The sequence below is a fragment of the Syngnathus leptorhynchus genome, chromosome 9, assembly GCF_054491065.1.
Source record: "Syngnathus leptorhynchus isolate UIUO chromosome 9, UIUO_Slep, whole genome shotgun sequence".
NCBI classification, from domain to species: Eukaryota; Metazoa; Chordata; class Actinopteri; order Syngnathiformes; family Syngnathidae; genus Syngnathus; species Syngnathus leptorhynchus.
This window is the reverse complement of record NC_141203.1, coordinates 13846747-13857961: the sequence shown is the minus strand read 5'-3', so window position 1 is coordinate 13857961 and position 11215 is coordinate 13846747. Positions and strand designations below refer to the sequence as shown.

The following is an 11215-nucleotide window of genomic DNA, read 5'->3' as shown; positions in this document are numbered from 1 at the left end:
TCTCAATCTGGCTTGTGTAGCCTCGGCGGCCCTCCTCAGCTGAATTGGATTGATTCAAAGGAGTCATTGGAAGCAGGTCCACTTGTGGAGCCTCTTTGGTACATTCAGTGCAAAATATATATTTGTACACACAACAGGACAGATATGCTGTACATTTACAGTTATGTACAAATAAGAGACAAACACCATGACTGCACACACGGTCCACATACATGTGTCGTTTTCCGAAAAAACAGCCCTATCGATCGGTTCCCACAACCACGGAGATAGGCGGAAAGTGACCTTTTGTGGTAATATGCCAGACCAGACACATTCAAACTACATTGCGCCTTGCCAAAGTGCGGAAGAGCAGCCCGGCAGCCCGGCAGCCCGGCAGCCCAGCAGCCCAGCACCCCGTCCTTATTCCTCTCAAGCGGGTCGAGCGCGAGGGCCTCGCTCGCGACAGTGATTTCCACGATGAAAAAAAAAGCAACAACTTCATCTGTTTTGTTCCTGATAACAATACCGTCATGCAGAAAAAGCTAGTAAGGACAGTCAGTGTCTTGCAAGAGCCGAGCATGCGATATCAAGCGAGAACACGCCGCCGCAGATCTTGCGGCCCCCGGCGCGGCTCACGGAGCCCACCGAGAAGCGCTCACATGCACGGGAGGATTAAAAAGTCGGTGTCTGCCGCCGCCCGCGTTAGTTAGCCGGCTAGCTACTATGTCCTCGGCCACGCTGGAGTTTCCCTTTGCATGCATATCCCCATAGAAAAAGAAGGAACGGCGACGGGACGGCAGCAAAGGGCTTTTCGCCGCCGACGCAACAGTCTGTTTGTTCCATGGCATGCTGTCCAGGCAAAAGTAGCGAGCGTCTTAGGTCCTCCGAGCGCTAGCGGCTGTCAACGACACAGTGCTAGCGGACGCTCACAAAATGTCCATTGGGTCTCAAAGCAAATGCGTGTTTGTCACCTTTGGCATGGAGCGCAAAGGCCCGTAACGTCGTCGTCGTCATTGGTCCATGCTGTGAAAGAGGAGCCATGCGCAAAATGGCTCTGGAGAGGCGTCGTCGTTGGCTGCCGTCAAGGCGTCAATCCAACTTTGTAGCACTTTGTAGGCTTCTTCTCTCTTCGCTGGGACGGGGGGGCACTGTGTGTGTATGTGTGTGTGAGAGAGAGTGAGTGAGTGAGTGAGTGTGTGTTAGGGTGGGTCACTCCAAACCAAAGGTGCTGGTCTCCTCCACGGCCGTCACCAGCTTCTCGTAGAGCATGGAGAAGGACGGGTAGGGCGGCAGGTCCAGCCGATTGAAGCAAGTGTGCGCTCTGGAGGTACACACAGGTAGACGGAGATGACATTTCAGACAGGATCCACCGGATAAGACCCCACAAGTGACAGACAGATGGCGTTTGAGCTCGGCCCACCTCTCCAGCAAATGGCTGATTGGATGGTGTGCTCCTTCCTACCTGGGTAAGGAGGTGATCTTCCCCCACTTCTCCACACAGAACCGCCGGGGTCCGTTACTTCCGCGTAGCGAGGCGAAGCCCTCATAAGGGATGCTGGACGTGCCCGTCACAAACTACATTGGAAAGAGGACACGGGAGAGAACCCGCTGAAGACGTTCTCCTTGTTTTTTGTGGAAGGCACTACGTGCTTTTGGCCAGCGGGTGGCAGCATGTGCCTCACCTGCAGTAGGCGCAGCCTCTGCTCATTGTTGAACCTCTCCACAGCTGCCCAGAACCAGCGGATCACTATGTGGTTGTCATGGTAACCTGGCCGAGGGGGGCGGGGGGATGGCGGAGCATGAGTCAGAGGAACAACAAATAAGGAGATTCCGTTGCCTTCATCTTTTGAAGGCTCTCCGCGTGCCGTGCAGATGCAGGACAGCGGCGAGACAGAGCCACATCATGTTACGGTTTAGCTTTGACGTTTCTCCATTATGATTTTTTTCAAAAGAAATAAAACAACATGTTTTTGTGTCTATATGGGATAGGTATTTCTTCTATGGAAGCCAGCTGACCTCCTCTGTACTCGGTGTTGTTCCTCCAGTCCGCCAGGTCGATCTCGGCCGTGCCGGCGATGACCAGCTCCAGCTCCCTGGCGTCAAACACCGACACCAGTCGCACGTCCACCACCTGAATGTGGCAAAGGGTTGCAATTTGGATGCGGTGGGTTTTGAGGGGAGCAGCGGCGGCGGCGGCGGCGGCGGCAGCGGCGGACCCGGCGGACCCGGCGGCAGCGGTACCTCGTAGAAGCCTCGCACCAGGCTCTCGGTCTGCTGAGCCACGCCCCTCTCGATGCGCCACTTGACCATGCGCTCGATGTACTCCTTCTTGTTCTTCTCCGACACGGGGATGCCGGCCCCGCCGGGCTTCAGCTCTCGCTCGGTGATCTGCAACGTCACACGCGTCACACCGACCCCTTACAAATATTTACTCTATTAAAAAAAAAAAGTTTAACCTGGGCAACGATTTATCCTTCACCCCTTTTTTTTGACAGTGGTTTGTTTTGACAGTTGTATTTTTAGCTATTCAAATGTGGTTGTATATGAATACCTGCCCAAAGACCTCCTCGTTGACGGTGAACGTGAGATCCAGCATGTCCTCGATGTCGTTGTCCTTCATCCACTGCAGGCTCTGGTGGAACTCCTCGTCCAGGAACTCCAGGTCGCTCAAATCGCACGGTCTGCACAAGTAAAAAAGAAAAGCGTCGTAAAACATCCCAAAGGTTGTGCGCTTTGAAATCGAAATCACGCGCGGCGGCTTGCAATCGGACCATGACAAATGCGGACAAACGTTGGCGAGATTCAAATGAAACGAGCACCGAATGCCGTGGGTTCAAATGGGATTGCGGTAAACGGACGACGGCCGCCAAATGAAAACCCGCGTGAAGCTAAACGCCCCTGCAAAACTGGTGCTTACATGCGTAGCAGCCCCTTGTAGAATGGACGAGTGAAGAAGGCATCCAGCAGATACTGATGGACCAGGGCCAGGCCCAGAATGCGGCCGCTAAAACGAAACCTACAGACACACAAACGCACGTGTCTTCACTTCCACGGGCCGCAATGAGCGGCACTTGCAAAACGGCGGCGCCAAACCATTCGTGGTGATTGTCCACAAAGGCCGACATGGGGCTGATTTGGACCGTGTAGGTGTCGTTGGCCGAGTATTCAAACAGGCCGTAGTAAGGGTTGAAAAGCTCTCTGGACACCAGGAAGAAGAACTCTCTGGAGGGGCCGCTGTAGTCCAGCCTGCGTAAAAACAAAAGGGTGAGGTCGCAGGTCGGTCGGCGCTCCGTCCATTTGCTCTCACCCGTCCTCGCCCACGAAGCTGACGTAGAGTTTACTCCTCTGCAGGTCTTTGCGGGAGTAACACATGATTTGGTTGAAGGCGTCCTCCAGGAGGTGGTCCCGCCGTATAATGAGCCTGGGTGACAAATTGCTTCAGAAAACAAACGAAGGCAATCGATGAATCGTCTTTCGCGAGCACATACTTGACTTTGCCGGGGCCCTGCCCGTATCCCTTCGTCTCAAGTTTGCGATAGAAGTTCCTCAGCTTGGCCTCAAAATCTCGCTTGTAGGGGGCGGGAGCGCGCGCGTTGGCCCGTTGGGTGCCTGACGGAGGAAACAGGAGGAAAAGGTCCGGGAGACGGAAAGGCAGAGGGGAGGGGGGTGAAAAGTCCAGCCACGCCACCCGTGTTCTCACCCGGGGAACTCTGAGGAGATGAGGACAGGCTGTAATTTGGGTGGAGCAAAGGCGGCACGTAGGACATCACCTCCTCTTCAAATAAACTGCGGACGGAGGGGGGGGAACATCCAATTTGCATGTGCGTGCGCATGTGTGTGGGCGCGCTCGCTCGCTCGCTCGCTCGCGCGCGCTGACCTGAGCAGCATGACCAGGTCGGCGTCCCCGGACAGACGGGCCAGCCCGACGGCGCCCTCGCTGCGGATAAACTGCACCTTTTCCCTGCGAGCACACAAGCGCGCGCCATTGGCTGAGTGCGAGGCTGCGGGGCGGGGCGGAACCTACTTGAGGGAGTTGTTCCTGGCAAGCTCCGGTTGTCTTTCCTGCAGCACCTCAAAGACGTTGGGCTGCCTCAGGAAGGCCACGATCTTGTCGTTGTACGCTGGAGGACGGCAACCAGAAAGACACGTCACGGCAAAGCCCGGCGTTTGCGCTCTTCCTCCCTCGGCGGGCCACGCACCGACGGGCACCGGCTCGTGGTACTGGCCGGAGCGACTGGACCCGCCGAAGGTGTTGGAAGGCCGCGGCGCGGCGGACGGGTTGCTTTGCCGAGAGTCGTCGCCCACCTGCGGCAAAAGGAGCTGCTGAAGGTTCAGCTCGCATCCCAGTTCTGACGCATTGTGGGAATGCGCCCACACGACTCCGGGATAACTCACCTCGCCGGCGCTGTGGCTGCGTTGGCGGCTCAGGTGCTGGCGGTGGGCCAGCAGCCCGGTGGAGCGAGAGCTCTGGAGAGGAAGCCGCGGGTCGATGAAGGTTGTGGAGCGACAGTTGTGATCCACGAAGAAGGGCTGACGGGGTGAAAGGCAAACTCGCTTAGGGGCTCCAAAAGTTTGGCAAGAGCGAGCAGACAAACTCATTGGAAGACACATCCATCCATCCATCCATCCATCCATCCATCCATCCATCCATCCATCCATCCATCCATCCATCCAGCCAGCCAGCCAGCCAGCCAGCCAGCCAGCCAGCCAACCATCCATCCATCCATCCATCCATCCATCCATCCATCCATCCATCCATCCATCCATCCATCCATCCATCCATCCATCCATCCAGCCATCCAACCATCCATCCATCCATCCATCCATCCATCCATCCATCCATCCATCCATCCATCCATCCATCCATCCAGCCAGCCAGCCAGCCAGCCATCCATCCATCCATCCATCCATCCATCCATCCATCCATCCATCCATCCATCCATCCAGCCATCCAGCCATCCAGCCAGCCATCCAGCCATCCAGCCAGCCACCTTGCCGGTGTGGTCGTGCTTCATTTCCCATCCGCGGGGAAGCTCCAGCTGCTTGTTGGAGAACATGTTGAGGAAGGTGACCAGGTCTCGGTTGTGCTGGTAGCGCTCAAAGTAGTGAGCGTCGCGCCGCACCTTGCTGATCATGTGCTTCAGGCAGGTGTTGCTCGTAAACATGCGGTAGGCACTCTGAACCAGAGACAAACACCACCTTAGAAAGCTCTCAAGAACCCCAAAGACGCTGGACACTGACGGGGTTAGAATGCAGCACGGTAAAGAAGTCGGGACTGCACAGGAACTTGGCGCTGGGCGACTGGAGCAGCAACGACAGACGGGAACGACCGCCGGAGTGACCCACCAGACTGTCGCGTCTGTATTCTAGGAGAAAGAAAAGAAAGAAAAAGTATGACATCACGCCGCCCATTGTTTGTCTGGGCATGGGCGTGTTGAAACAGAACAGACCGGATATGGAGTGAGGAATGAGCTCGGCTTCTGGTTCTGGTTCCGGGAGCAGCTCAGCAGGGCTTTCCTCTGGTCTATCGCTGTTGGTTATGGTTCTTCGAATGCTCTGGTATCTAAAAATACAATCAGCAATGGCAAATTGAAGCTATTCATTTGCATTTTGGGGGGAAAAAAAAAAAAACATCAGCTTGAAATTCCCAGAGGAAACCTCGAGGTCAAGGAGAAAGAAGGTGACAACATCGCAGTCCCCTGACGTCGACAAAAAAAAACTGCAAACACAGCAAAAGGGGAGAGAAAAAAAAGACATTCTCAGAAATACCTGCGGTTGAGTTGCTCCATCTGCTGAATGGAGTTGGAGCGGGTCAGGCCCTGCGGCGCGGGGGGTCCGGTGGGCCTCTGCCACGTTGTGGTCCTGTTCACGTGGTCCACAAAAAAAATCCTGCCGTGACTGTCGATCCGGGCCTCCCAGTCTGAGAGGACACGGGCACAAGTTGGTGAAACATCCGCAAAGACAACATCCGAGAGGAGGCTGGAAATGGAAATCGACAGAACCAAAAGCCGACAGAACGTTCGGGCGGGCGGCCGGCCGGCACAAAACAAACCAATGATGGAAATGCTCAAGTACATCAAGACGTACTCGGCGGCAGAGGCTCGTCCACTCGCTGGTAACGGTGAATATCGTGCCGTACGGACGGAAGCGACCGGACCGGATGGCCGTTGACGGGCGTTCCTGCGTCGGGACAAACGCAGCCGGTCCACAAAGGGAGGATTTTCAGATTGACAAAATCTTTGGGGACCTGGCCATACCTTCCTCGCCGTCTGTTTCCACGCTAACTGAGGCCGTCTCGTCTTGCGGCTTGGACTCGTCGCTGTCCGCCTCTTGGGCCACGCCGCCCGCCGCCTGCAGACTCATCTTTCTCTCGCCTATCTCCTCGGAGGCCCCAGCTGAAGCTGCTGCTGCTTCTCCTTGGGCCTCGGGACAAAGGGCCAGGCAGCCGCCATCTTCACGGCGGACAGGCGGCGGCGTGGCGGCCATCGCACCTCCCCCTGGATCGATGGCTGCATCGGCCCCTTTCTCAGCTTCCTACGAGCGGAATGATCAGAAAAGGAAACACCATCTGCAGCATCTACTCGAGTATACTCGCAAAGTCCATCAAGTTGAGCGAGCAGAAAGAGATCACTGGCTTGAAACCCACCACAGCTGCGGTCAAGGTGAGCGGACAACTATCTGACGACGACGCGACCGTCTGCCGGGCCGTGGCCATGGAGCACGTGTCCACCTCGGAAGAAGGCTCCTCGCTGGGTCCCCCTCCCACCTCCGGGGCCTCCCCGTCCTCCGGCAAAACTTTGCGGCAGGCTGTCTCTGCGAACGGCGCTTCCTCCGCCTCGGAGAATACCTCCGGCTCCAGAAGGTCGTCTTGTTCCGCCTCGGGGAGCGACTGGGCCGCCTCCGGAGCGCCGGCAAGCTCGGGTTGGTCGTCTCCGGACGGCTCGGGGACCGGTCGCGGCTCAGGAGACGCCACGTCTTCATCCGGACCGCTCGTATCCGGAGGGTCCCCGTTAAATAGCAGCGGGGACGACGTGGCAGGCAGCTCCCCGAAAGCGGAGCGCTCGTCATCCTCGTCCGAGTCGATGTGCAACATGGCGCTGAGCCGCGTGTGCGTGGGGAAGCTGGAGCGCAGTTTTGGCGAGGCTGCGCCCAAGGGCCTTTCGCCGGGCCCCTTGGGGGCCTCGATTGCATCCAGACCCTCGCTGAAAGACCTCTGGAGCAACTCGCCGTGGGCCTCCAAAAACCTGGCCCCGCCGGCTCGGACGAGCAGCAGCTCCTTTTCCGGGTAGGCCGCCGCCCCGGCCGCCTCGGCCGCCTCGGCCGCCTCGGCCGCCTGGGCTTCCCAGATACCTCGATGGCTGTGCGATCCGATGGGAGAGCTTCCTACCGAAAGCACTCCCGGAAGGTGATGAGGCAGGTCCTCGTCGTCCGAAGGTGTCCCCGGAGCGCCGTTGAAGGTGGAAAGGCCGATGATGGAATCCGGAGAGGCACCTGGGCAAAAGGAGACGATGAATATCAGCATTAGGAATCCAGCAGATTGATTGTTTCCTTATTGACGTGGCGTCTGGCTGGGTCCCTACCGTCAGGTCCGGTGGACGTGAGTTCGACCTTGAACTGCAGCTGCCCGCTGACGTGTTCCGTGGGCAGACGGCGGCACAGGGGAAAGGTGACGGGCTGGACTCTGAAAGACACGCCCGCCGGCCGCCATTCATCTTTGGCGCACGCTCCCATTTGGCGGCTGAGCACCTACCCGGGTATTTTCTCAATGAGCCGCTGCACGGGGATGGTCAGCTGGCCCAGGAAGCGCTTGATGATGGGCCGACTTTTGGCAAACTTGTCCTTCACCTCAATGTACAGGATGTCTGTCATCAGGGCGACAAATGTATATTTCTGCAAAAAAAGAGACGCCCGCCCGCCCGCACGGGGCTGGGGTTAGGTGACCTCGAGGAGAAAAAGGGCTTCCGCCTAACGGTGTTCCCACCTACCTCTCCGTGCCAAGTGGGGTTGACGGTGTTGGCGATGATGGCCGAGCGACGTTCCTGCCCGTGGTGGCTGAAGACGGGAAAGACGCTCCTCTTGCCCGGGTGGATGGACATCTTGAGGTAGGGGTCGGGATGGAAGAACATGCCTTTCTTCAGGCCGCTGGCACGCAGATCTGTGGGCCGACAGCCAGCGCTTTCATTTGCTCTTTGGCTTAGGGAGGAAACAAACCCACCTGTCAAGGTGAAGCTTATCAATTTCCGAGGATGCTCCACGCCCACCTGCTCGGCCAGACCCTCCACCTAGACGAGCGGAGAAGGTTCCAAATCACGGATGATGTCGACATATCTTTGTCATTTGGTCCCTCCGCTTGTCACAAACCAGGACGGCCGTATTCTTCACAGCGATGCAGGGGGTGGTTGCTCTCAGGGCTCCGCTCACCCCGTGGTAGTACTTGAAGCAGATCCTGGTCTCGGCTGCGAGAAGAGCAAAAAGAATCGATGCTGCCGGCCGGCGGAGCGTCTCGCTCGGGTACTCACGTTCCATGAAGTAGGGCCCGGCCTCCAGCTTCCAAACGATCTGCCCCTTCTGGGTACCGTTCACCCCTCGGTTCTTACAATCCCACACGTTTGACGGACTGGTCTCATCTGCCAAGACCAGAACACAACCTGAGACCGACTGCTCCGTCACGTGAAGACATTCCAGGAACAGACAAAAAAACAAATGTCCAAGTCTCACTCTTGCGCTTTGCAACAGCAATCATTGTATTTTTTGTCCGCAAAGAGTTGAACTCGCTGACATAGTTAACGCTCGGATCAATGAGCGAGCGTCATCGGATGTCCGCTTCGGTCGGCTGTGAAGACCTTGGCGTCGGTAATGAAGTCCTCCGTCGATATCGAGTGACCCCGTGGCACCGGGTGGCACCCGGCGGCAGACGGCGAGCTGACAGCTTTTCGCGCCGTTACGGGCTGAAAGTGAAGCCAGAGTGCTTGCTTGCTTGCTTGCTTGCTTGCTTGCTTGCTTGCTTCCTTGCTTGCTTGCTTGCTTGCTTGCTTGCTTGCTTGCTTGCTTGCTTGCTTGCTTGCAGCGAGAGGAAAGGACTTTGCCTCGGCGTTGCGATACTTTCGGAGGAGAGCGCGGGCGGGGTCTGGATGACAAATGTGCCTGTTGGACACTATTACGCGAGTATTACTTTTCAGCCCAGTCAGAGAGTTTGATCGATAGCCAGACTTGTTCAGCACTCACTCCTTCGTCCCTGTAAGCACAATTCTCAATAGCAACTAGGCTAGCCCGGTTAGCATCCATCGCAGACAGAGTTACCTTCCAAATCAAGTCCCCAACCAAATCCCCCGCCTTACCGATATGGTAGAGTCCGATCCAGTCGGTGGCGTCCACTTCCTCCTTGATGTCCCAGGATATGACCAGGGTCTGGCCCCGGTTCAGCGTAAAGTCCAGGGTGGACGCGGTCAGCGAGGACCTGGTCTGCGAGCTCACCAAGTCGGTGTCGCTGTTGGCGCGGGGGAGGCCGACGGGCCCGCTCGCCACCGACACGGCGTCCAGCGAGGCCCCGCCCCTCTCCGCCAGGCTGCGGAGGTTCTCCGGGCTGAGGGTGTGCCGAAGGTTGGGGCTGCGCCTCCGCGGGGCCGAGAGGTGCTCGCGGCTCCCCACGGCCAAATTGGGCGCGGCGGCGGCGGCGGCGGCGTTGTGCGTGCGGGTCCTGGCCGGGAGGACGGCCGTGGCGAGGGACGGCCGCATCTTGACTTTTATTGGCGATCCGGGAAGTGGGATAGCATGGCGTTGACGAAAAGCCGCTCAGTAGCCAGGAAACTGAATGGCAGGAGAGAAGTTGCAGAGCATTTGCGCCTATTTGTGTCCTGATGATGGTCCGACGTGAGCAACACACACAAAGTCACCACTAAGTCACTCAATCTGCGCCGCTTGTGCGTTTAATCTCCGTTCCGCTGCGGATTACCCATTGATTCGGGGGAAATGACAGGAGGCTCTGATTGATATGACAATCTAAAAATAGCGCCTGTGACAACACGTGTCGGCCAGACACCTGGAGAGAGAGAGAGAGAGAGAGTGGCGGCAAAACTCTAAACTCCTCTCAATTGGAATTTTCCCAAATCAACTCGCCTGGAGCGTATTTTGGACCATTTGGAAAAGCCTTGCCTTGAGGTGCTTTTGCAGGCCAAAGTGCTCTATTGATTGCAACTTTATGAATTGCACCACTGTGGAGAGCAACGAGGGAGGGATCCCTCGCTGCCGTGCTGGAGGTGACTGCAGCACTTTGTTGCGTGACACGGCGGGCACCTTGGGGAGCGCATTGAACCCTGGCCGTCCGTCGGAGGAAGCAAGAGTGGGGGGGGGGGGAAGCTTTGCTCCAGCGCAGTCGCCCCTCAAGGGTTCCTGCCGTGAGTCTGCGATGACGACGGCGACTCGATGTCACCGTCTGCTTTGGCTGGCCGGCCGGCGTGAGAGAGGGAGGGACATTAGTTTGATTTTGGTTTTGTTTGCGGGTGACGACGCAAAGGTCAAGTGGGTTAATGTTGACACTTGACACTAACACTCTCTCTCTATTTGTAATCCTGTCGCGTGGAAGTTAGGCTTGAAACCAACATTTGACTAGCACGACGTAGAACTGGAACACTACTTTGAACAGCTCAATTTGAAATGCTCGTATTTTTGGAACAGGCCTTTTTGACCCGGCAGATTCAAGAGCGTTTGTTCTGAGAACAAGCTCGCAACTCAAATGGAGTGAGTCAAAATAAATAAATAAAGAAATAATAAATCAAAAGGCGTCATGTGATTTCTGTGCAAATTGCTATTCTAACTATTGCAGGCTGTTGGCTCCAGTTGCATTTGGCGTTGGCTTTTTGTGTTTTCTTCACACGACGACAAAAGCGACAAGTCCTAAACATTGTTGAAATTGTGCTCAGCTTTGTCAACACTCTCGGGCTGTTCTTTATTTTGCATTCTATTTTTTTCCCCACATTGTTGACTGAAAGAATTGCGCCAAGCCAAATGAACAGCAAACTCGTGCACCGAGTGACTGCATGCTGCGGCCCACTCCGGATCCAATTGAAGGGAATGTGGCCCCTGAACTCAACTGGGCCTCACGGTTCCAATATTATTTGGCGCGAGGGGGAGCGGGCCCGGTATGATTCCCTGACAACTCATCCACAGGTTGGCTACCCCTTCCATCTTTGTTTACCTGCCACGCGGGCAGGCAGGCAGGCACACGACATTATTTATC

General features: G+C 56.6%; 1 protein-coding gene across 3 annotated transcripts; it reads right to left on the bottom strand.

Moving 5' to 3' along the window:
* Positions 1-115: 115 nt before the first annotated feature.
* hecw2a (HECT, C2 and WW domain containing E3 ubiquitin protein ligase 2a) lies at positions 116-9714 on the bottom strand. Of its 3 annotated transcripts, none has more exons than XM_085920648.1 (29): positions 9318-9714; positions 8499-8606; positions 8341-8435; positions 8195-8261; positions 7965-8134; positions 7730-7869; positions 7560-7660; positions 6626-7470; positions 6237-6513; positions 6067-6159; positions 5749-5899; positions 5430-5542; positions 5221-5345; positions 4971-5156; positions 4375-4509; positions 4179-4299; positions 4004-4100; positions 3857-3940; positions 3680-3765; positions 3468-3588; positions 3287-3400; positions 3073-3225; positions 2897-2995; positions 2531-2660; positions 2221-2367; positions 1996-2110; positions 1662-1747; positions 1442-1554; positions 116-1300 (listed from the first exon to the last, which is right to left on the bottom strand). In XM_085920648.1, the coding sequence occupies exons 1-29, from the start codon at positions 9712-9714 to the stop codon at positions 1189-1191; spliced, it is 4581 nt and encodes a 1526-aa protein (XP_085776774.1). In that variant the 3' UTR covers positions 116-1188. The 3 variants fall into 3 exon arrangements, with proteins under 3 accessions (XP_085776774.1, XP_085776775.1, XP_085776773.1); XM_085920649.1 differs by having other exon boundaries at positions 4179-4284; XM_085920647.1 differs by having other exon boundaries at positions 4179-4302; positions 5221-5542.
* Between the last annotated feature and the right edge of the window lie 1501 nt (positions 9715-11215).